At 43.8% G+C, this 27,845-nt stretch overlaps 1 protein-coding gene across 1 annotated transcript in view; it reads left to right on the forward strand.

Moving 5' to 3' along the window:
- The first annotated feature begins 213 nt into the window (after positions 1–213).
- Positions 214–27,845, forward strand: part of LOC136625926 (transmembrane protein 150A-like) — a 102,311-nt gene continuing 74,679 nt past the window's right edge. The window contains exon 1 of the mRNA XM_066600533.1: positions 214–547. Coding sequence (XP_066456630.1) covers positions 468–547 — 80 coding nt within the window. The 5' untranslated portion in view covers positions 214–467. The remainder of the gene's footprint in view (positions 548–27,845) is intronic.

The following is a 27,845-nucleotide window of genomic DNA, read 5'->3' on the forward strand; positions in this document are numbered from 1 at the left end:
TCCCCACTGCTGCTGCTATGTAATGTTGGAGCATCAGCGATGTTCCAGGCTGATTGCCCATCAGGGCTGGGCACAGCTGGGTGGCCTGTGTTAGGTGTGCTGGAGCCCACATCCAGTTGCCGCTGATGTTAGCTAGGGGGCGCCTCCTACAGCCGCAGCCCCTCCGCCCGGCTCTCCCTCCTCGGGGCGGGGTCACGGGGAGTTACACTGGGATCTGCGGAGCTGTGTGCAGAGTGATCGGGTGATCACCGCCGGATCACATCTCGTCTGGAGCCCCGGCCGGGCTGCTGGCCCCGTGGCCCGGGGAAGGGCAGGGTGACGCCGGGCTATGGGAGAAGGGCAGCGGAAAGTTTTCTGGAGTTCGTGGGAGAAGCCTCCACCTGGGCAGCTTACTGCAGGAGCCTCGGGTGAAGCCTAGGAGAGCTGCGGGCACAGCCTGGGCATCCTGCGGGGCACGGGATCCTATCATGCCTCTCACCAAGATGCCAGGATGGGTGATCCTGCCCATCACGCTGCCAGCCTTCACCATCACCGGCATGTGGATTGTGTAAGTCCTGCCTGGCTCCGGGGTCTGGTAATGACGGGGGAGGTAGTTAGGGGGAGACTGATCAAAAGGGTCTTTGTGCTGGAGAGAAAGGTAATGCCATGTGTGCAGCATCCTGCATGGGGGCTGGTGCTAGGGATGCCATGCCCACAGCAGTGCCACAAGTCCCTGACACCTTCTTCATGGCACTTCTACTGCTTTGGTCACATTGGATTGGCTGATACATCCGCTCTGGGCACTAGATGGCACAGACAGGTCCAACCTGATCAATAACGAGTGGCGGTTCTGACAAAACTGTGGCAGAGGATGCGTAGAAATGCATTGGGTTGTCGCGGCATGTTCAAACGCACTTATGCAATTTCGGTGTGTGAAAACTGCACCAATTTCACTGCGTATTTAGAGCGTTTGCAGGGTTTTTTTTTTTTTAATGCGTTTTGTCGCGTGCAAAAAAATAAAATAAAAATGCTGCAAGAAACTCCATTTAAAGTAGCAACTTTTTTTAAAATTTATTTGATTTTCTCCTGGCAACATAAAAAAAAAAACGCAGCAGCTAGGCATTCAACTGCGGTTTTACACGATCCTATAGATTTTTTACATTTGTGATTTCAGTCCATAATAGCGGTCTAAAAAGGACATACAGTGTGTTTTTGTGGTTTTTTTTTTTTTTTTTTTTTTGTTTTTTTTGCATAAAAAAACTATTACTGAATACGCCAATGCAAATCACTGGAGCTTACAGCCTTAAAAAAAAAAATGTGGCTGTAATATGCCAGTGCAAATGTGCCCTTAGAATTTATCAGATTGATCTGCCATTGTGATGAATGGTCAGCAGCTCAACCAGTAGTTTCTCTTAAGGCCCTTCTCCACCGAACGGTAGTCATGCAAATGAACGATGATCGTTCCGCGTAAACGCAGCCAACGATAAATCATTGCTTGTGTTCATTTTATGCAGCATAACAATCATTGTCGGCCCATTCGCTTATCGTTCAGTTCAAACAGCGATCGTTCAGTCGTTCTCGCTCACTTATACAATGAATGTGAATGACAAAACAATTTCTTGCTTAAATGCGCAGACAGGAGCGAACTGACATCATTCAGTCGTTCAAGTGAGAAATCGACAGGTCTAAACGGACCCTTTAGTTCATGTTCATTATGTTGGTGGTTCTTAAATAGGTGAGATGACGGGTATGGAATTGTGTACAGGTAACATTTATTAAAGGGGTTGTAATAGAATCGCAGGTTATCCACACTTCACAGGATAGAAGATAACTTGCTGATCAGTGGGGGTCTCACCTCTTAGACAACCCCCACCCCGATCTCAAGAACAGGGGTCCCATTTTCCCTGTCGTCCTCACTGTTGGCTTACTGCATCCCTCTCAGTGATGAGGAGAATGACTAGCACGCAGGTCGCACGAGCGTTCCATTAATTTTCAGTGCGACTGCTGGAGATCGGCGAGCGCTCAAGTATTTCCGTACAAGTGTAAAAAAAAAAAAAAAAAAAAAAGCAAAACCCATGTGTGTACGCCGTTCAAATGAATGGCTGCTATTTTGGTCCGAACCGTCATCGTTGGAACATTTATAGTAACTTGTATAATTGTGTATTATATACATGGTAGTTACAGGTGAGGTCACCTTCAGTAGGTCATGTCCGTCTTGGGGTGACATAGCTCCAGACAGTACTCACAATGCTGAAATGTTGCCAAGCATGTCCAGGATTGATATTGCTGCTTCACGCTTGTTTTACCTTTAGGGTGCCTACCCACTTGCGATTTTTTTTTTTTTTTCCTGTGATGTTTTGCGTTTTTTCTCAAGAGCAATTAGTATAGAATGTGTTCTTGTCCATCTGGGGTTTTTTTTTCCGTTTCGTGGGGTTTTTTCACATAGGAACTGTCAGTTGCATATGTCTCCTTATTTTTCTCTTAATGCACCCACGGTTGTCAATGGAGGGCTGCAAAAAACGCAGCGGAAAACGCGTGAAAACGCCGCGTTTTTCACACGCGAAAATCGGCAACGCAAGTGGGTAGGCGCCCTTACCCCTAACTTTTGTTATTGTTAGCCGTTCATGACCCTAAAGGCTCCCTCCCTCTGTTTTTCAGTTTTGCACGGCTTCTTTCAGTTGCGTGATATCCATACCAGTATCACCCATCGTGTTTTTTGGCGCCAGGTCTTCTTTTGCCACTGATTTTGTCCAAGCATTATAGATTTTGACTGGGGCTAAATCCACCTATGGACCCCCCCCCCCCCCCCCCATGTGGATCGGCAGCAGAACTCCAAGACTCAGGTTTCTGCCGTGGATTAAGTGTCAGATCCCTATTGGATAAATCGGATGTGGATCTGACACATTTTAAGACCTGCGAACGTGGCCTCGCTGATCTGTAGTATCAGTGTTCCTTGCTAGCACAAACTGAAAAGGGGTTTTCTACTCTTTTTTTATAAAGAAAGTCGATACATCATGAAGAAAAACCTGTAAGGCCATGTTCACACCTGTGAAGTCTTTCAGTCTCTGTTCTGTTTTTGTAGCCGAGATATAGAATTAAAGTAGAAACAAATGTATGAGTCCCCTCCGTCCTTTCCCCATTGAAATTAGTGGATTCTCAAAGAAACAGAAGTTCTTCTGTTTGTTTTCCTGTGTTTTTTTTTTTTTTTTTTTTTTGAAAACCCATTGAAATCCATGCAAGGGGGAGGAAGTGTTTTAATTGCATTTCTCTGGTCCAAAAACTGGACAGAGACAGATAACTCTAACGCAGGTGTGAGGGCCCTAACCATACAATCTAAATAGCCTTTCTATTGTGTAAGGATGGGGAATGTTGATATTATGTTGTTACTGCAACTTCTGGATGGCGCCATCGGCATGTAGCTTCTAGCCTTTTTTACATAAGAAGTTTGAGCCATTTTTAAGAAAAGGCTAGACAGCAGAAGATGATGGTCTGATCTCTCCTGGGATGTTACTGCGAGTCATGGGGTAAAAAAATGAAAGTTTTGAACTATCTGTAAAGGGAAAAGAATAGATGCGAGTCTGATACATCAATATCTCAACTCTTGAACCCCCAATATAATAAGAGTCCCCTCACTGCATCCAGGAAAAGATTAAATGGCGAGGTGCCCCATCTATGGACTTGTAGAGGTGGTAGAATAGTATCTACCAAGCTAATGTTATTTGGACATCTAGTTGAAAATGTTGCCATATAGAATTGGTTTTTGTTGTTGCTGTTGAGCCATCTCTGAATAGAAGGGGATCAAACCAGATTGGGGAATCAAAAGAATGATCTTCACTATAGACAGCTGATTCTATAGCTAAAGATTTCCCACAGACAGGAAATGGCCCTAATCAATCGGATTGTTATCAATGGTGTTAAGACAATATAAAGACTTGCGTGCTCAGCCTAGAATCTCACCCGCTCATCCGCGGCCGGGCAGCCGGTTTATAGTGCACTGTTCTCATTGAGATTACTGCAGTTCTCGCTCACGTGTTTAGTGTTTTACGTTCCCATGTGAATGACGAGTGTGAAAACTGCCCAACGAGCCGGCGACTATCTTTATACCGGCTCAAACTGAATGACAAACGAGAACCTCACGGTTCACATTCGCCATCCAGTCGTTGGCTCGCGCTTAAACTAAACAAGGATCGTTCACTTTTGCTCACTTTGAACATTTATTGTTTAGTCTAAAAGTACCTGTATTTTAGCTCCAGGACATAGCTATGTCCGGGACATCTTGCTATGATTTTTCTCCTAAATCCCACAGTTCATTAGGATTTCTATTTAATATTAAATGGGTTGTCCAGGATTAAGAAGAAAACCCTGTTTTAGCTGTTTTTTCCCCAAATCCAGCGCCACCCTTGTCCGTGGGTTGTGTGTGGAATTGCAGCTCACGTCAATGGAGCTGAGCTACAATACCACACACAACCCTGCGGGCAAAAGTGGTGCTCTGGAAGAAAGCAGTCATGTTTTTCTAACCCCCCTGTAACAGTTGAACTGTTTGGCTGTAATGACAGCGGCTCTGCAGATGTGATTCTACTGTATATTGTACTACAGCTGAATGTCATGGCCTCGCTCTGCATTGTGCAAGCTTAGAAGATGGGGAAGGAAGGGATTGGACTGCAAACCATGCATGGTCAGGGGCTCGTACATTGTAAAGTGACTGCAGAATTTTCTAGGACATGTAGCCTGACCTGGGTCTGCCCAATGATGATCTAGTAGTGTATGTATGGCCAGCTTTGGACTGTATACTATGGGAGATTACTGTGGACCTTGGGGTTTATGTGCATCGCTATGATACTACTCTATCTTGTAAATTGATATATCTGGGCTGCCATAGAGGCGCATGAGACCTCCACTGAACAATTGTAGATTGCCAATTTCATATGGAGGTTTCCCTTTTTATTTCTTTTTTTAATTTTTCCCCTCTCTTTGACTCAGTACAATATGGCAATAGAACCTGCATGGCCATACATGAAGACTGTATGGTTCTGTGCTACATACAGGCTCTAATCCCCACTGTACAAGCTGAGGTCGTGAGCCTGTAGGCCCACGGCACATGGCCACATCACAGTGCACTATCCCATCATAGCCCATGAAGCACAGTTTCGTTTTTTTTTTTTTTCTTCAAAGACTGATGATCCATGAAGAAATAATAGTGGCATGTCCTATGAAAACAGGCATGGACATGCAGTATGCAGTTGCTGTACAAACTTCATACGGCTGTGTGCCTTTGGCCTAAGGCCAGGCTCACACAACTATATTTGAATTGCGAATTCCGCTATCTGTGTCCGCTTACTTTCCACGGTTAATGAAACCATTGAAACTCATGCATTTTCGAATTTTCCTTCATACTTGCAGATACGAATTGCGTATTCCGCAAGTGGAAAAAAATTGCAGCGTGCTCTATTTTACTGCAGAATCCATGCAGTGCTGCCTGTGATTGGATGAGCACTCAGCCAATCAGATCAACGCTTTTGGGGACAGGAATTTTTCAATCCCTGGGTTCCATAGGACAGAAAATGACTGCTGGAGCTGGAGAGAAGCTTATAGTTTAAGCCATGCCCTGAAAATTATCGCTGCGGGGGTTGCCTGCAACACAATGCTTTCAATGGGGCTGGTGGTGCTGTGGCGCTAAGTAAACTCTGTGATATTGCTCATTGTTTTAAATGGGGCCGGCGGCAGCAGCGCCAGCCCAATTGAAAGCATTGGGATAGCACTGCAGACTTCTGCTACAGCTGTCACAGCTGTGGCAAAAGTCCGTGGTGTACTCCCTATGTTTTCAATGGGGCTGGCGCTGCTGCCGGCCCCATTTAAAGCAATGACCGATATCGCAGAGTTTACTTAGCGCTGCTAGGCTTGCGTTTTTTACTCACTCTCGCATCACAAGCAAACATATCACTAGTAGGTAGGCGCCCTTAGTCCAGAATCACATGGCTGCAAGAATAAAACGCTGCATGTGTCATGCAGCATTTTACCACTGTGGTGCCGGCGGTAAGCCAGCTTATCACGTATGGCAGCAAAATTGTTCTGCGCCTGACAGCATATCTTGCACACGCTGTCATGCGCAGTCCACGTGTCTTGTTTTTTAATTTCCTGCACTGTGGCTTCGTAATGGCTCGTATGATCATATGAGCCTAGCTATGTAGAGATAGCGATAGATAGATATAGATTTAGCATCCAGAGTTTTTTTCAAATACGCTGGAGAAACTCTCAGCTCCATGTGTAGGAGAGTATAGAAGTCTCCTTCACACAACGTGTACTGTAAGTAACATAGTACCATAGTATGTAAGGCTGAATGAAGACAATGTCCATCTAGTCCAGCCTGTCTATCCTACTGTGTTGATCTAGAGGATCAAGTGCTTCCCAAAATTCCACTGCGGAGATTCCACAGCATTTACGCCATATGAAACCGTCCGTTGAGCTATAGGTGTTTGCTATATGTAAAAAATTTCCCAAACCTAGGAAAAGCTCTGGATGCTAAATCTGTAGCGCTGCCTATTTATGCTGCGGCTCTCAACTTTTGTAATACAGCGGTTAAAATCCGCAGCTGATCAGTGGTCAGATCCGCAACATTTAGGTGTGGATTTGGCAACTGAAGATTTCCAGAATGTTTGCTGCTGGTTTTCCGCTCTGGAAAGTCTGCAGTTGCTATTTGCTATGTAGTTGTGTGAGGCTGGAATCCCACATGCAGTGTTTGATGCTTTCTTAGCCAGGAGTAGAAAAGTATAAATAGAAGACTGATACTTTTTGTATCCATTTCTCTGTTAGTTTTTTTTTTTTCCCTTTATCAAGAACTGCTGTGAATGAGATTCCTAAAGCCTCCACTCTCTGTATATCCTAGAGGGACTACTGGTGCATATCCCATGCGGTTTCCTTGTCATTTAAAGAGAAATCAGGTCCCATTAGCTAGTGGCTCCCCAGGTGTGTAGCAGGGCAGGCTTGGCAACAACTGGATAGCCACAGGTTACATTATGGTGCCTTCACACGTTCTAGTACACTTTGCACCACAATCGGCACATCTAACATATAGACTTAAAAATGGCTTAATTCTGCTGGCAATTCTGGGTCACAATCTGCATTTAGACATGTTTGTTCTGACAGCGGAATATTCCACAGCGTGTTCTGAAATATTAGGTTACGTGTGAAAGCAACCTTAGGTCTCATGTCCACGGGGAAAATCAGATCCGCTGCGGATTTGTAGCGCGGATTTGGGCTGCGGATGCACTGTAATTGTCTTTTATTTTTCATGCGGAAGATCATTTGAGCTATTTGCTCTATGAGCTCCCGCACGCGTGATCCGCACTAAAATGGAGCATGTTCATTTTTTTTCATGCTCCAGAAATTTTTTAATTACCATCCGCGGGTATTTATCCACCCGTGGGTGGTCAATGCATCCCTATGTGGCGCGGATCTTATTTTCCCAGTGGACATGAGGCCTTAGAGTAATGCAGGAAAAAGTTTTACTACCCTACTTTATGGAAAGTCTCTTCCCCCCCCCCCCCACACACACACACTTTTTTGAGGGGTTTTAGGACTTGAGTAGATGTTGAGCCACACGCACGTTGTCTCGTGGCCTCAGTGTGCGTGCATACAGGCTTACTGGTCTCCCATTACCGGATAGAAATGGCAGATTCTGCGAGCGTTTAATGTGCAGATCAGTTGGATGCGTTGGATTACACAATTCTGCTCACATGAACAGGTTGGAATTTCGTAATCTGCTCACGGAAAATAGAACACAGCATGTTCTAGTTTACCCTCAGATATCCATGACCTAGTGCCCATTGTTCTCTATGGTCATCAATATACCCGCAGCCCATACACAACTACATTGCGTATGGGCTGAGTGTATCCGCGTGGAAAATATCTTTTTTGAAAAGTACGCAGTATATTACGCGACCGTACACAGGGTGACAGCCAGGCTCACAGCTGAAATCCGCTGGGGGCCTCCATAAGTGCATACAGCCCAGTGAGCCCCACCTTAGTCAGCTGCTGTATATATGGAGATATCATCTTCTATAGGAATGCTTCTACCTCAATACCTGGAGAGTATTCATCGTGTTCTGTATATATCTTGTCATAAACTGCAATATTTTGGACTTCTGACCACCCTGCTGGGTCACTTCTTGTATTGCTTTGTTTGCTTTCCCTTTTTTTTTTTTTTTTTTTTTTAATTTTTTTTTTTTGGAATATTCAACTTTTATGATTGAAACCAAATTCTGCTACTGATAATCTGTACGTAAACCCAGTGCAGAATTTAGTGGTTGAGTCGCTGCTGACATCTGTTGTGTATGCAAATAACATTTCCACATGGAGATGTTGGTAAATAAGACCCACGGATGGTAATCGAGTTGGCTTTCTCCCAAGTGAGTGTGAAGCACAAGGAATGTTGGAAGACAAATAAGCCTTTCACATTGTGCAGCTGTCTGATTGGTAGAACATGAGAAATTGTCCAAATCCAAGACCACGTTATCTCTGTAGTTCTCTCCATTGCTCCTAGAGAAGGGGTGTCACACTCTTTCTCGCTGAGGGTCACATCTGTATTAGTGTATCTTGACACCACTGGAAGGTAGGGATGTGACAGGGCTTACATAGAGGGACGGCCCTGTCACACCCCTACCTCCACATTGGCTGTTAGTGAGCGTGCTGTGCTGTGCCCCCGCAGTAGTGTTACTCAGCAGCCGGCGGCTCAGTGGTCCAGAGCAGTAGGACCTTCAGCTCTTGAGCCAATCGGGAGCTAGGGGTGTGAGAGGGGCGTTCCTCCTGTCAAACCCCTAGCTTCCAGTGGCGTCAAGATACATGGACATGCGCAGAACAGCTTTTCTTTTTGAATCCTATCCTTCCCTTCGTCATTGCTAGGCGATGACGCTGAATCTGCGACCTTTTCAATAGAATCTGTCTGTGCGGAATCCGCTCAGAAATAGAGCATGCCACAATTTCTTTTTTTTTTTTTTTCTTTCCTCTGCAAGCAGAAAATCGCAGTTACTTTATGTAGAGGAAAGTGTTTGGCCATAGCATGTTATGGGTGTTTTTTGTTGCGGAATCCGGAGGCAGATGCCCGCTCGGAATTCCACAATGCAAATCCGCCCATGTGCAGCCGGCCCTAAAGAGGGGAAGAACAGACGGATCAGAGCAAGGTTCTAGTCCAGAAAAACTGGGACACACGTCCCCCAACACAACAGACACTTGACTCTAAACTACCATGTAGTCAGAGAAAAGGTAAAATGATGGAAGTTCGCAGAACCAGGTGACAAGTTCCCTAAAACTTCTTTAAGGTAGAGCCCTTACCCACGGGGTTAAGCAGCAATATAACACAAATGTCCTTTCTGATCCGTGCAGCAGGCTTAAGGGATATGGACAGGTGGGCTGGAACAGACTGTCCTCTGCAGGATGGTAGCGAGGACCGGCCAGCATGAACAAGCCGCCTCAGTCTGAGACCCGCAATCTAGTGGTTATAGCAAGAATTTCTAAAAATGCATTAAGCCTTTTTTTGTATGTGAATGACTGAACGATTTCTTGTGTGAATGAGCCAACAATGTATCTGCTGTATGAACGAGCGAACTGACATTATTCGCTTATTCAAATCCTGAATTGGGAGCTTTGCACAGTTTTAGACCAGGTTTCAGCTCTCTAGGACCTACCATTCTCTACATATTCATAAAAAATCAGAATACAAGCGCAGATTGTAAAGGAGTTGTCCAGTTACTGAACAACCCTGCTTTAATAAGACCCCCTGTGTTAAAATAGGAAAGTGAACCATACCTGCCCCTCGTTGGCCACCGAGTTCCAGAACAGAGACTTGGGGTCAGTTTACACCAAACGATTCCTTGTTTCAACAAGCGAATGATGTCCGTGTTTGCTTGTGCCACCTGTTCATACACACAGATACATCATTGGCTCGCTCAAAATGAGAAGTCACGCAGTCTTTGACATTCGTTGTATAAGTGAATGAGAAGGACTGACCAATCGCTATTTAAACTGAATGAATAGTGAACGAGCCATCGATGAATATTATGCCTGCATAGAATGAACAAAAAGCGAATGATTTATCACTTGTTCAATCTTTGGCTGCGATTACACTGAACATTTACGTTCATTTTTGCTTTTCTTCAGTGATGATCGTTCCGTGTAAAAGGGCCTTAAGAATGTAACGGGACCTTCTCTGTACACTGTTTGAACTGTCCTGTTTGGGTAGATGACTTCACTTATGACTGCACACACTCTTACCTGAGCAGATCAACGGCTGAAGCCGCCCCGCTATGACGGCCGGTGGCGTGAGTGTCGGCACTTTCAGCCAGATATTAATTGCGGATACATGTGTATAGTTTGTGTCAGTCCAACTGTTATTTTACAAGCTCTGTTCCTGCACATACTTCATGTGCGTGGCTGGAGTTTGACTCACCCACATATTTCCAGGAACTGGGTTGGATATTTGTCTGTAATTTTTTTTGGCGTTTTGTCTTTGGCACTTGTATGGAATAAACGGATGACAGTGTGGAAAAACTTTCCAGCAGCTTCACTTCTGCACTGTTTGTGCAGCTTCTCTTAGTGTTTATTGATTGAAGTTTTCTTTGTATCCATGTCAAAAGAAAACGGCAGAAAGCCGGAGAAAATTGGTTAGTAAACTTGTAGCAAATTCCTGGGCCTCCTCACAGTAGTAGGGCTTATTCACAAGAGCGTAGGCATATTTACGTTCACACGTCAGGCATATAATTGCTGGAAAGAACGTTTTCCGGCGATCACGGCTAGAGCTAGTTAGCGTATTCTCGCCTGTTCATAGTTTTAGAACTATCTTTTTGGCCATCGTATATGCTTTGTCGTGTTTTTGGGTTGCGTATGTTCTATTTTTAGTGGGTCACCATTTTTACGTGTCTTATATTCGCCCATGGGAACGAATACACTGGAAACCAATGCCTCCGATGCATGCAAGTATTGAAAAGGAGATGCGAGAATACTAAAACGAGTGTTAGTGTTTAGTGTCTTTCTTTTGTTTGGTTTTTTATCGCGGCTATGCAGATAATGGTCCCTATTAGCCACTTTTCTAGGGGTAGATATCTTCATAAGGCCTCCTGCACATGGTACGCGCGAATTCTGTGTGAATGCACCTTTAGGCCTCGTGCATACAGGCGGATTTTATTGCGGAATCGGCAATTGACTCCTGTGGCTGAAATCTGCTGTTCAAGTCACCCATAGAAAATAATGGCGTGTGCTGTACTCCACGCACACAAGCGGATTTGCATTGCGTTTTCTAGAAGCAGATCTAAAATCGCAGCATACTCTATTCTGGCGCGTATTTACGCAGTGGGAGACTGAGTATTCGAATTAAAACCCACTTGTGGATGTATGCCATACATACGCTTCCATAGAGATTAATAGAGCCAGTTTTCGCTGAAACAGCGCTAAAATAGAGCATGTTGCAACTTTAGATTCACTCCTAGAAAACGCTATGCAAATCCGCTTATGTGCGTGGAGTGCAGCACACTCCATTATTTTCTATGGGCACTTTGAACTGCGGATTTCAGCCGCTGACTCCGCGATAAAAATCCGCTCGTGCATGAGGTCTAAGGGTGCATTTACATGGGCAAGCACAGTATCCGTGCGATATTGCCGTGTAAAACTTGCGATTCTGGGTGCAAACATGATGCTATATTGCAAAAAAAAAAAATCACATCTTATCTACACACTTGCGATTTTTTTCATGAGAGTGATAATCACAAGTGCTTCCAATAATTGGCTGCAAAAGAAAATTTGCTCGTGAATAAACCCACCGAAATTGTGTTTTCATGTGTGAGGTCTGTCAAAATGGCTATCGGGCACAACGCACTAATGTAAATCGCCCATATTTTTTTTTTTTTGGTCCTTTTCAAAACTAGAAATGGTTTCAAAAGGAACAGGAAATATAACACTTTCCCTTCCTGCCAGATACCAGTCTGGCGTTGGCTGAAAAAAAAAAAAAAAAATCTAAAACTTTCCAAAAAACTTTGTGCGTGAAACCACCCCGAGGGTTCATTCACATGAGCATAAATATGCATATTGTTAGGCTATTTTTGGTGGTGCGAAGAATAAAAAAAAACACAGCGTGTCCTAGCTTGGTGCTTATTGTGACCCATAATAGACTATTAAAGAATTAATGGGTGTGTGTGTGTAAATATGTAGGAAACCATCATATTTGCTGTGTATTTATGCCCAAAATCAATGGGATTTTGTTTACACCCATAAAGACTGCAGATAGACGGGAAAACTGTATTTCGGTCTATGAATAGGCTACGTATTCATGGACCAAAATACGTAATACACCCGTGTGAATGAGCCCTAATGCAACATCTGATGGCGGTTGGCAATTCATTTTTTCCAATCTGAGTTGTATGAAACAAGTGGGAGGTGAATGGAGGTGCAGGAGGGACCCATAGACTGCTTTGGGTTCCATATTGCTTTTCAACATAGATGGTTTACAAGGCCATAACCCCCTAGTGAGCCCGAGCCCCCACTAAATAATGGAAAACTGTACACAATGTTAATTTGCTGAGCAATCTCTTAACCAGCAAGAAGCTGAAATCGGGCGCAACGGAAACTTGTCATTTTGTGGTGTCTGCTGTCTTGTCTGGACCTGAGCCTAGATTCAAAGTCTGAAAATGAACGACTTTTCGCTGTGTCCTGTGTAATTTAACCATCCATGAACATACTTCTTAGGTGTCTGCAGTTGTTTAATTAGAAACTGGAAAGTGCGTGAGAAGTTTTTCAGACTTCTGCAAGGATCGTATTTCTGAAAAAAATCTGAATTATGATAGTTCAAAGTATGAGGCTACTTCCACACCTGCGTTGGGGTCCGTTCTGGGTTTCCATCTATGTTCCACTTTTGGAGAGGGCAAAAACAGAAATAAAACAGAATAAAGTGGATTATCCCCTTTCCCCATTGACTTCATGGGAGTTTCATTAAATAAAAGGCAAATTGAAAGGCTTCCATTAGGTTTCCATTTTTTGGGATGGAGGAATAACACTGCAGACAGTGATTCAGTCTCATTAGTTTGCTATTCTCTAGTCCAGAGTACAGAAACCTAAGGCCTCATTTACACTGACAGATGATCGCTCAAAAGTCGCTCAAATGACCGTTTTGATTGACAGTTTTGAGCGATCATCTTTGCATACTTTAGAGTAGCTAAGTAGCTGCTATCGAGCTATGCAGGCACAGTGGGACACTGCCGCTATGGCTTGGCAAACAATACAGCTGTTTTGCATAAGCAAACCGCTGTATTCTCTGCTGATTACAGCTCATGTCCCGCTGGGATACCAGCTGTAAGAATCTTATCAGTGCTGTCGACTGATAACAGCCTGCACTGCTGATAAGAGTTTATCACTCAATTCAAGAAAACTAGAATTGAGCGAGGGACGACTCGTGCACACAAAACTCCACACTGTCCGTGCACTTAGACCCAACAATTCTCGCTCAAAAGACTGCTTTGAGCAACTTTTGAGCGAGAATCATTGGGTCTAAATGGGCCTTAAAGCCTTTTCAATTTTTTTTTTTTTGTTTAAATACCCCATTAAAATCTATGGGGGGTAGAGATCTGTCATGAGGTGCATTTAGACACAAAGATGATCACTCAAAAGATGGCTTCTGCCGCACAATTGATTTCATGCCAAACTGAAAGGTGGGCACATTTACACGCAATGATTATCACTCAAAAGATGGCTTTTGAGCGAATAATCATTGTGTCTAAATGGGCCTTTATTCTCTCCTCCAAAAACTGAGCAGAGAAACTAAAAACCTGAACTGACCCCAACGCCGGTGTGACGACAGCCTCAGCTTGCCTAGTAGATTAACAAACAGCATGTTGATGCTCTGTTCCTGGACTGACGTAAGGTCATGTTCACACAGGATAAATTTGCTACATACACATCTGACTTTTCAGATTTGGATCTGATACATAAAGCACATTGGAACTATGAGACAGAGTTTTGCTATCTGCATACAGAGTTCGCCCCACTAAATGTGGCAAATTCATGTGCAACCGGATTTTGCACAAAGCCTTGACATGCCAATTTTTTTTTTTTTTTTTTTTTTTTTCAACCTTGTGGATTTCAGAATCTGCGTGTGTTTCCATGAACTACGGCGTGGCTTTTCATAGCATTCAATGTAAACCTAAAATACTGTGAATTTGGACATGGAATCTTTGGCTAATTTTCACCATGTGAATGAGGCCCAAGACTGCTGTATCAAGCGGTTTCTATAAGGTTGCGCTCACATCTGTGCTAGAAACTCTGGTCGAAGGTTCCGTTGCAGAATCGGCACAAAAGACTATTAACATGCCAGCAGCTGAGCGGAAAGATGATGGACCCCCATTATAGTCAATGGGGTCTGTTCGGCACTGTTTGGATCAGTCTTATGATGGAACCATTCGGCCAGGGAATTCCTTTCCTGCTCCTTGAATGGAGCAGGAAACTGGAACCACCGACGCAGATGTGAAAGAGTCTTGGATGCGCATGGCTGATCCTCTGCAATTGCCTTTTTATGACACTTCTAGCTTTAATGTAAAATGTATCTTGAGGCAGGTTGTGTCCTTGGGCTTTACACTCCTTTTGTTTTTTGATCTACTTATCTTGCTTACCTTTTAGGATTTATGCCTGCTGCTCAAATTCAGTCTACATTCTTTACCAATCACTCCACTATTTAATGACATAACCTGAGCCAATGATTAGTGTCCCCTTAAAGCCAACTTAAAGAAGCTTTAAAGGGACACAACAATTTTTAGTTAACATGGAAAGTGGTTTTTTGATTACAAAAAAAAACAAAACACCCCTGCATCCGTCAAAGCCCCCCTGATAAAGCCTGGCAGAACGTGGTCTGGCGGGTGAAGCGCAGCACGCTGTGATGGTGCGACATTACTGTGCTATGTTTAACTTGAGATTGTGGCTTATGCATTTAGGTCCGGGGTGTCAAACTCCTTTTCACCAAGGACCACATCAGCCTTATATTTGCTTTCAAAAGGCCATTTAAAAGGCACACCATATTCCGTGCATATTTTTTTATGCTTGCAAAACCGACAGCTTAATCCCCATTGATTCATATGGGGGTATTCAAATGTGTTTTTCACACACAAAAAAAATAAATAAATAAAAAACTAAAAAACACAGCATGTCCTAATTTTTGGTCCGCATTACAGACCAAAACTGTCCATTAAATTTAATTGGACAGCATAAATATGCAGTGAATATGCATGATGTGTGTATTCCCTGCATGTTTGTACATGAAAACGGGAGTAATCTATGGAAACGTCGTGTGTTTTTGTTTTGTTTTTTTCCGCGTGTGAAAAACATTATGCACTTGCAAAAAAATATGCAGGCAGATCCAAATATACAGTGAATGTACAGTTTCATTCTGTGAAATGCTGCATAGTTCATGCGTCAACACTGTTTGCCCATGTAAATGTTCAATATTGCTCTCCGTGCTCAGCCAATTCAGACACCTATTGGATGCAGTGATTGCTGTGATTGGCTGAGCGCCCGTACTAAGCCAATCACAGGCATTGCTGTGTGGGGGAGGGATTTTTGAATTGGCTGAGCCATGGCTATCGCTCACCGTCACTCGACCAATCCATACAGTAAACGCAGGGCATTCAGTCAATCATAGCCATTACCCGAAGAACCAGTTACAGCCTTTGCTTCCTGGAGGCGGTATTTATGAATCTTGTCACCAGAAAGTGATGGTCTATGAGCTCTGAGGGCTATGGCAACCGGGCGGACCAGCAGAAGGGACCTGAATGAGCCTTTTAGGTAATTTATTAATAATAATATATTTTATGTAGTGTAGCTAGGGCTTATTTTTGGGAAATCAGGGTAGGACTTACTATTGAAGTAAATCTTACTTTCAGGGAAACATGGTAACATGGCTGTGGAGCTTTCTGCACTATGATAGGGTTTCTCCCCTTACACGTTTTCAGCCCCGAGCTTCCTACATTGGTGAGTGGCTTGGGTGTCCGAATTGGGAGTCGGAGCTGTGCTGCCAACTGAGTTACTAAACGGAGCGGTGTGGAGGTGCATCGGAGATCAGAATCAGAAAGATTGCATCCGCTCCCTGTGCTGGCTGCATCCTCTTGGGAAAGTGGAGAGCCGATTCTTCTGCCTCCGGACCTCATCAAGGGCCATATAAAATGACGTGGCGTCCAGATTCGGCCCACGAGCCTTGAGTTTGACACACGTAGTTTAGAGGATTGATTTGAATATACTATATGATTCTGATTTTGTAGTATATAATTCTGATTTTGTATTAGAAGCAACATTCTGCTTCAGGCATTACCCACTAATTGCTGTTTTTTGCAGGTCCTTCTAAGAAATTATTCGGCTGTGTCTTCTAGTCATTGTGTATAGCCTTCAGAGGTCATGTAGTTTTCATTAAGTTTTGTATTGGTGTAAAGGCCCATTTAGACGGGACGAGTGTCGAGCAAATGCTGCTCAGCACTCGTCCTTGCACATACTAGCTTCCATGCTGCTGCATGGGAACTAGTATCGCTGGCTCACAGCAGGGCAGCAGGAGGAGATTTCTCTTCTCGCACTCCCCTGCCCCTCTCTATTGCCTTAACATAGCGGCTATTCAGTACTGAACAGCTGCTATTTACACTGAGTGCTTTATGCACCATAAACGATGGACGATGAGCAGATAGTTCAGTGTAAATAGCAGTCGTTCAATGGAGAGGGGCGGAGGAGTGAAATCTCTTCGTCCCGCTGTGAGCCAGCGACACTAGCTAGTATGTGCTGGGACGAGTGTCGGGCATCGTTTGTCCGACACTCGCCCGTATAAATAGGCCTTTACTCTGATGTGTCCCTGGTTCTTACTTCCAGGATCTCCTCGGTTCTCTTGATCTTGTATTGTCCTACATTGTAATACAAAGGAGACGTTTATTCTCGAGGCATCTACTTTCTGTCTCATTTCTTTTTCATACATTTCAGATCAATATAATCTTTGGCAGTCTTTCGTCAAGCAAAAACCTTCCAAAGTCGGTACCCATCCAAAATAAATTGATCCTGCTCTTCTCTGCCAAATTTTCACAAGACCGTTTGTTTCAGGCGCTTAAGAAACTCAGACTTTAGAAGTGTTTTTCCCTTTCTTGCTTAAAGGGGTTTTCCAGGGTATTTCCATTTAAAATACAACTGGTCGTTGTACAAATGATGAAACTGCCTATATTCACCCGTCTTGAGTCACCACACTTCTATATTTAAAGTGTTTTTTTTTGTTGTTTTTTTTTGGATCATCCCAACCCCCACCTCCCACATGTCTTATAACTTACTGAACTGGAATCCTAACTCACTCCAGTCATAAAAAAAAGAGAGAGAAACCTAAGTTGGTGTTACCTTCTATGTGGACCATGAAACTTCAGCATGGCCAACTCTATGGCATGTACTATATGATCTTGCTGTGAATTATGTACTTTCCCTTCTGCTACTCGTTTGTACTTTCTCTGTAAGGAGGTGCTGTGGGAGAATGCAGGTCTGGGCCTAATCAGCCCTGAGGAGCATGTTCGTGGGTTGAGACAGGGACTGAAGCCTGAGGAGAAGCCAAGACATTGCTGTTGGTGAGAGAGGCCCAGGATCTGAAAGACCTCACAAAAATCATGTCCTCTTACTCTATGGCATGAACTAACATATTGTGCTGCTATGGCTTGTGTGTGTTCATATTCATCCAGTAGGATGTATAGTTTATCTCTTGCCTGCATGAAAGTGAAGTCTGGAAAGAGATCGGGGTTTCCTGAAGTTGAGCGTTCATGACTATTTAATATCTGGGACATCGCGGCATGAATCGGGCTTTATTCTCCAAGGCCGCCTGGTCACACAGTCTGCTCACTGGGCACAGGTAGCTGTACCTGTTGGTTGTTGTAAGTAGGTAGACAATTAGCATTAAGGAAGCATGCTTGGATATTTTTTTTTTACTCCTCCTCTGGAACACCTCAAAGTTGGGTTTCTTTGAATTGATAGGTAGTGGCCATTTAGTGGTGAATTTCTCCATAATTTACAGGTTGTTTTTGGAGAGCTTCCTTGGTTGGTAATGGTAACAAAAGGTTATCTACATACAACATATTACATTTCTCCTCTGTTTGTCATGTAAGGTAAAACCTGATGCTGATGAGGATTCTTGAGCTATGGCCAGTTCATTGGTGTAGCTGTTGAACTTTGAGCAAAGGCCTCAGCCTTTTCCAACTTCTCAAAGTTGCTGGAAATTAGTCCTTTTTCTCCCATTTATCCACACTTGTGGCAGAAACTGAGAGCCGCAGTGTCCAAGAAGAACTGTTGTCTAGAGTCAGTGGCTGCATGTTGCTGACAGAGCTCCTAAAAGCTCTAAGAAACTTCAGCATAATGGTAAAGACGGGTGATCGCCGGCCTCTTCAAAGGCCCAAACGAAACTTGGACTGAGTGAAAGCATGCTCAAGTTAGAAGAAGCCGGGGTGCAACTACAGGTGGTTCTGCCAGTGGGACACTATAATGGTACCAGAGTTTGTTTTAGCCTCCTTCTGCAAGTAACGTACAGTGCCAGTGACACCAAATGGGCAGAGCAACAGAGGTGTAGATAAAATAATACTGTGCTTGCTTACAAGTTCAAGTTGCACTCTTTAAGATGTGTTATCCAAAGCTTTAAACTGCATGCCCGAACTATATAGTTTTGGACCACTCTCTAATAGGGGAGAGGGGGGGGGGGGCGTTGCATATAGACTCTACATGTCTGTCTGTGATTGTTTGTAGATGTGGTCAATAGTAATTCCTGAGAAAGCCTGGTGGTCATGATGACCATAAGATATGCCCAGGCATGGACATACAAGAGGCTGGTACACTCCCATGACTCATGTCTAGACTGGGCATGCTGTGGTATGGGCTAGACTGCCTTTAACCCCATAGCTGCTCAGGGAAGAGCTGTAAGCCTTCTCCATCACAACCTGACCTCCTTAAGGATCTGTTATGTGTATATATCTTCCAAGCCCCAGCGAGACTGCCTAAAGTCCAGCTTAGTTGAAAAACTAGGATTGGAAAAAATTAGATTTAATTAAAGGAAAACAGGAACGTTTTCTAAGTTAGCTGTAACGATGGGTTGGACTCCTGTTCCCACTTCAAATTTCATGGAAATCTGTTTTGGGATTGTTGACGTTTCGCTACAGAAGATAGATTGTGTCTTTTTTCTTTTTTCTTCTTCTCTTGCTTTTATTGAACTCGTTTATAGGAAGGGGCCCGAATAAGGAAGAAAGTCATGTGCAATCCACCCTTGTGAAGCTGCAGGCGGCTGAACCCCTGATGACTCTCACCTCTAATAACTTGTGCAAGTAAATGACTTGAGTATTCTGGATAGCAACACAGGCTAATAGTTCTCTAATACAATCTCTGACAGTCTCTGCTCTCTAGGAGAGGCCTGCGGCTTCCTTCAGATCAGACTTTGGCACTTCATAAAAGCTTATAAATGTCCTTGCACGCAATGTGTCTATCTCTGGAATTTCTTGAGTGATGAATGAAGAAAAGGCTTTGACAATCACATGTTTGACTAGCTAAGAAGGTTTATACAACAGTTTTTGCATCCTTCAGGCTTGGTTCACACGGAGCGGAATTTCTGTGCGGAAAGTCCACCCGGCAATTCTGCCCGTGGCTCATGATCCCAGGGCTAGCCAGCAAAGTGGACGGGATTCTGCAAAAATCTTGTCCACACACTGCGGCCAAGCCGCCACAAAACTGACATGCGGCGCGGAATTCAGTTCTGCAGCATGTCAATTATTTTCTCTTTTCCGCAGCGGCCTCTATGGGGAGAGAAGGCTGCAGCAGAATGCTGACAACGAAACCGGTTCGCCGCCGCAGGGGAGCAGGTGCCAGCTGATGGATCTCCGCGGTGAGCCTATCTGACAGATAAGTTCAATGCGGAGACTCACGGCAATTCGCAGCATGCTGTGATTTGCCAGCCACGAACGGAGGAGGACGGGGGGGGGGGGTGGGGGGTGCTGTGCAAGTGTTCACTGCGTTCCCCGCAGCCTGATTATCGCCGTTGGGTACACAGTGAACATTCGCCCATGGACAGGAGTCCTTAGAGGGCCAATCGGACCATCTAGTATCTTAGTTATAGTAGATGCAGAGTTGTGTATTTGTATACAGAGCTGTGAAAAAGTTTTTGCCCACTTCCTAACTTCATCTATTTTTGCATATTTGTCACACTTAAATGTTTCAATTCAACAAGCTACTTTTATTAGACAAAGATAACCCCCAAAAATGCCATCTTTAAATGACCTCATTTATTGAAGGAAAGGTGCTGTTCAGTCCTACCTGGCTCTGTGTAGAAAAGGATTTGTCATCTTAGCTATAACTCAACCAGTTAACCAAATTTCAAATAACAATTGGGTTCAGTTTCACTAACCATATGATTGCTGCCAGACCTGCTGCATCTAATCATCACTTTTATAGAACCGGACTGGCATTGTGAAGCAGACTAGAACTGTTCTGCTTTTTGAGCTTCAAACACCGATGCAAAACGAAGTAATTGAAATCTATCAGTATGAAAAGTGTTAGAATGGCTTCACATCTGCACTTGGGGTTCCCCTTTTCCTGCTCCATTCAGGGAGCAGGAAAAGGGAATCTCTGTAGCTGAATGGATGCATCTCGGGACAAATCGAACAGCGCTGAACAGACCCCATTGACTAATGGGGTCCATTCTGTTTCCGCTCAGCTGCCAAGCTTTTGCATGGAAGACAAAGCACTGCTTGCAGAACTTTTTTCTTCCGGTATTTTGAGCTTGATCTGCAGCAGAACCTCCGACTGGAGGTTCCAACACAGATGTGAAACCAGCCTTACAAAGAAATTGCTAAGGTGCTGGGACTCCAGTGAAACACCATGAGAACCATTATCTACAGATAGAGGAAAGTTGGAACGGTGATGATCCTTCCCAGGAGTGGCTGGAATACCAAAATTTCACCAAGAGCACATTGACTCACAAAAGAACCCAGGTGGGCATGTAAGGAACTTTAGGCCTCAGTTAAGGTCAGTGTACACAATTCCACAGTAAGAGACTGCGAAAAAATTTCATCCATGAGAGTTGCAAAGTGTTAACCACTGTTGACCAAAAACAACCTTAAAGGCTCACTTTGACTTGCCAAAAAACATCTAGAGCTCCCAAGTTTTGGGACAATGTTATGTCGATTGAGGAGTTGATGCTTTTTGCAAGACCTGGGTCCAATGATAGATGTCAGAAAGCAAACTCTGCTTTCTGCACCAAGAAGCTCATACCAGTACTTAAACGTGATGATGTCTCCGACTGCTTTGTTTCTGTAGGACCTGGATGACTTGTCAGAATGGTTGAAACCATGAATTCTTCAGGCTTTTCTGATAAGGAGCAGGAAACTGTCTGCCCATCAGACTTAAAGCTCAAGTGCAGTTGAGTTATACTGGACAACGACCTAAAAGACACAAGTGGGTCCATCTCTGACTGGCTTAAAGGTTGTTCAGTATATTATACAATACTTCAAATGGTACCATTGAAAAATAAAACTTATCCTGCAAGAAAGAACAGTTATGTCAATGGAAAAATAAGTTATGATTTTTTTTGAAAGTGGGGATGAGAAAACAAAAATGAAAAGGGCAAAAAAATTTGGCCGTGGCCTTTAAGAGTTAAATGAGCAGTTAATTCTCAAACTCTCCAATTTAGCGGAATTAAAACAATTCTGCAAACAAGAGCGGACCAAAGTTCTTCAGCAATATAAGACTTTGTATGTACAGTAACACGATGTGAACGCTCTCCATGTAACTACGTTCGGCGGTTCCATAACGGCTGCTGGAAACTGCGCAATGACGGAATGAATGAGCGGGCCCATTCACCTCTATTTTGAATAGGATACCGCTTTGGTGTCTGCTTTACAAGGTTCTTCATTGTTTCTGTTATATTTGGAGTACAGAATAGTGTAGTCGACTAGAAAAAGGCACTGAACTGTAATAATGGACAAGTGCAGTATTCTGACTCGTAGGGCACGACTGAAATCATCCGTAGCTACAGGTCTACCTTCATAAAATATCTGATCCCATATCTCTGTAGATCATGTTCTGTATTCTTGTCTAGTGAATTGTTTACTTAATTGATGTTCTGTGATTCCAGCCACTATTGACTGGATTTCGTTGTTGAAAAAGTGTCTTACGCATCCATTACTTGAGTCATAGGATTCCCTGATTGCTATTTAGCCTTGTCTTGAACTCAGCAGAAAAGCATCTTGTACATCTAAATGGGGAAAACTGGTAATGTGTTGGCGGAGAGCTGGACCGCTTCCAGGTTTTGTAGTGTAAGCTCATATCCTTAAAGAGACCAGGATGTGCTGAAGTTGTTACGGCCTCTGTTCCGGATTTGCTCATTAGTACAGATATACTGTAGATTTTTTTTTTCCCTTCTTTGCTATGGGTATGACAGATTCTGTTGGCTTGTTACATTTTTATTTTCTTGATGTAGAAAAACCTTATTTACAAAATGAGCTCCACCAAAAATGCTGGTAGGAAAAAAAAACTTTGGAAAAACTCTTGAAATTCATGTTACTTAGGTTATATATATTTAATTTTCTTTTCCAACCATACTTTTGAGTAATAAATGTATGTGAGATGGAGATCTTGCATTAGTAATTGACACTAACAGTTACTGTGGGCTAGGCACAGACAGATCACACTGTGTGCAAGTTTGGCATCCTCTCGCCCACTTGCCTTACATGCTTAACCAAGATGAACTTGGACACAGTTGCTGTATATACATTATTAATATTTTTTGTAAGGGGAAAAAAAACAAATCCAGCCCCTAGAAGAGGTTGTCATTTTGCTGCAAAACTCGGCTTGCAGGTATGTAAATGATGTGGTGATTGGATGAACAGTCTTGTCACCTGAGGCCCTAAAAGTGGTTCCACCCTTGGCCTGTAAAAGGCTCTCAGAGGCTCCTTGTGTGTAGTGACCTCTTTTTCCACTTGTGTGGAGCTTGTTGATCACGAGACACTACTTCGACGCAGAGAAGAGATTTCACATCATTACCAGAGTCTGAGAGGGGCGCATTATTGGGATATGAGAAGCTGGATGGTTGTGTTGATGAATTGTCCCCCACCTGGGCCACTCTGACCAGAATGTTAGGTGTTGTGACCAGCAGATGTGTGAGGGCACACAAGGCAACCGGGCTCAGAATGCCCTCGACAGACCACCAGTAGAGAGGATCATCTGGTCGTCCAACAAGTACAAGCAGCTCCAACTGATTTTTGTTGTCCACCATCCAGTGACAGGTGGTGCCATCGTTACGCCCCTATGTCTGTCAGAACCATTTCCAGGTGCTTGGCTGAAGGACATTTTGGTCTCATGGCACCCATTACGTGTATTGCCTTTGAGACAAACCCATCATCGCCTCTGTTTTGAGGTGGTATCATGAATGGTGAAGCTGGACTGCTATGGAGTGGAACTGGGTCATCTTCAGTGACGAATCCAGGTTAAGTTTGGGAACTGACGACTCCTCTTCGGGGTAAGCACCTAAATCCGACACTTAGTTACCCCTAGTAGTGGTACGAGGGACAATGACAGCTCAGCGATATGTGCAGGACATCCTGCAGCCACAGGTTTTCCTCTCATGGAGGCTTCCAAGAGGCAGCAGAATAATGCTTGGCCACACACACAAGGGGGTCAGAGGTATATCCCCACAACATTTTGCCAAAAGAACATGTATGGGACCATCTGGGACACCAACTTCAACAGCCCATCAGTTTGCGTGATCCACAGGCTCAGTTACAGCACATGTGCAGCGATATGCTGCAGAATACCATATGGAACCTGTACGCCTCAATCGCCGACCATATTGCATCTTGTATCCAAGCTATAGGTGGCCTAACGGGGTACTAGAACCTCCATGCCCGCCCATATCACATCTTGTAGCCAAGCTAGAGGCAGTACAACAGGGTACTAGAGCCTCCATGCCCAGCCGTATCACATCTTGTAGCCAAGCTAGAGGCTGTACAACAAGGTACAGGTGGCCCAACAGGGTACCAGAGCCTCCGTTCTAGTGTTCAGTTTCCTGCAATAAATGCTTTTGCCTTGATCTTGTAATCCCTAATTTATATCAACATTACAATCGCACAGAGAAAGTTTCATTCGATTCCGACAACTCCTTTTAGGGGAGGGATTGCTTTTTATTGAGAGCGTGTGTATGTGGCTCATGGCGTTTACATGTGGATACTAGTAAATGTATAATTATTTATTCGGAGTGGGGGAAAAAAAGCTGTCTTTTGAGCTATAATCGTTGCGTCTAAACTCGCGACCATTGTGCACTGTTCGTTCACTGCTCGTTTCTAGCCAGCTAGAAATGAGTGACTCTTATCGGGCAGTGCTGATGGCATTCTTTCAGCCGGTATCCCACTGGCAGTTATCAGCGGGACACCAGCTGAAAGCAGCTAGAACAATGCAGCTGTTTGCATATACAAAACAGCTGCATTGTTCTCGGAGCTATCACTATCACAGCGGTAACCCACTCAGCCTGCATAACTCTAAGTCGCTAATTAGCTGCTTGGAGTTAAGCGAAGATGATCGCTGAAAACTGTCATTCAAACTGTTTGAGCAAATTTTGAGCAATCATTGCTCTGTGTAAATGAGCCTTCATAAGAAGCCCCAGATTCTAGTGGTAAAATAGTGGCTAGTTGTGCGACTCCTCCAACAGTTTAATTCCATATTAAGTTCTAAAGGTTAATATTATGCAGGCTTGTCCACATTTCACCGCGATGGAGCATGACAATATATTTTCCTGAAGTTTTCATATTCCTCCAGGCATCCTCCACTGTTGCTATATAAGCATTCATAAACAGTTAGTGCACTGCAGACAGGAGGCATTGTGGAACAACCATTCTTGACATTTTACAAATGTCAGATATTGTCTTCAGCAGGAGATGGCAAATTCCCATGTTAAATACATCTGGAGCAGCAAGGTCACCAGATGCCTTATTGGTAGCATCTACATTGCCTGAGCCCTTGCTTTTGTGTAATTGTATACATAGACGTATATAACCAGGCTAATGACTGTTGCTTTAAAGTCTGTAGAGTTCCTAATGAATAAACTGCGTTTCAAAGCAGCTGTATAAACACTAGTGGTCAATGGAGGTCAAAATTGTGAACCGCTGTATCACTTTGCACGAAAACGTGACTGCTACTCACCACTGCTGAAATGCAGAAAGGCCAGAAAAACTTTTCTAGAACCCTTGATTTCAGCAATTATCTTGGCCCTTCTGCATTCCGACATGTAATCTGTGGCAGAGCTTTTCTTTAGTAATGAGGTACGTACAGGATAGACCATAAATGGTAGATTACCAGAGATCTCTGAAGATAGTCTTTTTGCCGAGCCAGTGTATTCATACACCGAGCTGATGTCTACAGGAAGCAGACAGCTCCATTCCTTCTGCAGTGGCCAGGCTTGGTATTGCAGACCAAGTTCTCATTGAAGTGAATGGTAACTTTGCCTAGAATATCGAGCATGGCCACTGCAGTGGGAACAGAGCTGTCTGTTTCCTGCAAAAATCAGCTCCGTGTATGAAGGCACTGACTCGGCAAACAACTGATCAGCAGAAGTCCCTGACAGAAGCCCCTTGCTGATCTACTATTGATTGCCTATGCGACGGATAGGCCATAATTAGTTTACGACTGAACCCCATTCATGATGTCATTCATGGTGGTCCAGAGTAATTTACAGTTTAAACCTTTTTTATCCCGGAGGCTACCTACACATGGGGGAGCGCAATATCGGGCAGAGTTTCTCGGCCCGCTATCACACTTGGCAACCTGCATTTTGCCCGCAGATGTGAGGTGATTTTCATGCAAAATCTCCTCTCATCCCTTCTGTGAAATTCTGATCCTCTTGTGTGCGTGTCACACGCAATAGAGAATTGGAAGTGTTTCCCATTGATTTCAATGGGAAACCTCGCATTGTAGTTGCATGGAAGAGCTGTGCAATATATTTAAGGTACCATTGAGATCGATGGGTGGTGTGTGCTGAGAAACACAAAAAATAGAACATGCAGCGGGGTTTTTTTTTGTTTTGTTTTTTTTTCCTTGCCGCATTGCAGTGAGGGAAAACACTCATGTATGACTCCATTCAAAAGAATGGAGTTCATATTCAAGCGAGTTTTGTGCGTCTCTCAACGTACAACTCGTGCGATATTTTCGACCCTATGAAATCGGCCTGATGGGCTTGAAAAGGTTATTAGCATTAACAGCTTTACTGCCAACTAATACAAACATTCCATAAGGAGTGAAGGGATTAATGACAGCGTCTATGGTGGTCTACAGTGATAAAGGGGTTAATTCATGTCTTAGGACAACAAAACGAGCATTTATAATGCACTTTTCTCACAAAGGACTTGAAGGGAACCCATCAGTGGTTTTAACCATACTAGACAGACTACTGGGGAAGAATGTTGAGTAAAAGGCCTTTCTAAATATTGTAACTGTCCCATTTCTAAGCATACTTTCAAAAGTTTTTTTTTTTTTTTTTTTTTTTAACTTTTCAATGCTGTTATACCATGTGATACTGGAAGTGCAGTTATCTGTATGGTGCAACAATGTGTAATTGAGAACTTTGCAAGCTAGCTGATATATAAAGTCAGAATGTATCTCAGTGTAATGGACTAAATCCCAATCCTATCCATTAGGGTTGAGATTGTATATGATGGGGTATTGTTACAATTAACTATGCAGTATAAGAGTGCTTATATCTATGGAGTGTACAATTGGCACAACATAGCCATGAAGCCTAGGCATATAGCATGTTCAGTCTGGGAGGAGGGAGGATGGCGGCAAATGTGGTGCATGGATTGTATATATGGAAAGTGGGTCGGTCTGTACAGTGAGAACCATTTATCTGTTCCTATGATTAGTATATAGTAAAGAAGGAAGTGTACTGAAATTCTGTGCAAATGACTTGAGGTCAGTTTTTACAAGACCTCATTCCAGGGACACAATAATATATTTTTGCATAATTGAATTTTAATTATAGGATGCTAATAAGCTCTAAGGTCTGTCTTGTGGGTGATTAAATCAAGGTATGTGCAATTTACAATAGAACCAGGTGGGTCATTAGTCTCCAGCTCCTGGATTTAAATAATCAGCATGGAGACACTGTTTCTCCTGCATATCTTTTTCTTGGCCCTCCCTCACATTGTTTTGAAATTGCTCCACCTCTTGTGTGCCTTTCTTAAATGGGTTTTAGTTTTCTTTTATTAGAGGTTTTCTCTTATTGTGTGTTGTAGAAAAAAAAAGCCAAAAAAAAACATTACATAGCATACGTTACTATCTACGAACCATCATCAAAGTGACTGGGTTTGGACCAATCTGTTTCTCCTTAGTATTCTAGGTGCATATCATACGGAACGCCAGATGGGGTGGTACCCCCGGACCAGGTTCCTCCTGCGGCGGCCCATGTGGGTACAAAGCGAGGGCCTCAGTCGTCCTCCGTCTGCTCTGGTGCTTAGGACCTGGCGCGGAGCTCTGAGTCCCTTTGGCGCGCCCTGGAGGGGACGGGCGCCGTGACACATGACTGACGCGATGATGTTGGCGTCGAGGGATGCAAGGAGCGGGCGGGGCTTGGCGTGGAGGCGCCAAATTTGAAAAAGCAGCCTGAGAGAAGATCTACAGGACAGGAAAGCCATTGCTTTTAAGCTGGCTTGTATTGCTCCCAAGTGTCTACAGCACTAGTTGTCAATGAGTGCTCCAGCACTGGACATCGCTGAGTCTTCAGCTATAGTGGGGGCCGTAAGTAGCCAGTGGGGCAAAAATTTTTTATGTAAAATCCAATGTGTAATGTTGGAGTACTGCATCCTTATCCGCAA

Source organism: Eleutherodactylus coqui, chromosome 4, assembly GCF_035609145.1.
Source record: "Eleutherodactylus coqui strain aEleCoq1 chromosome 4, aEleCoq1.hap1, whole genome shotgun sequence".
NCBI classification, from domain to species: Eukaryota; Metazoa; Chordata; class Amphibia; order Anura; family Eleutherodactylidae; genus Eleutherodactylus; species Eleutherodactylus coqui.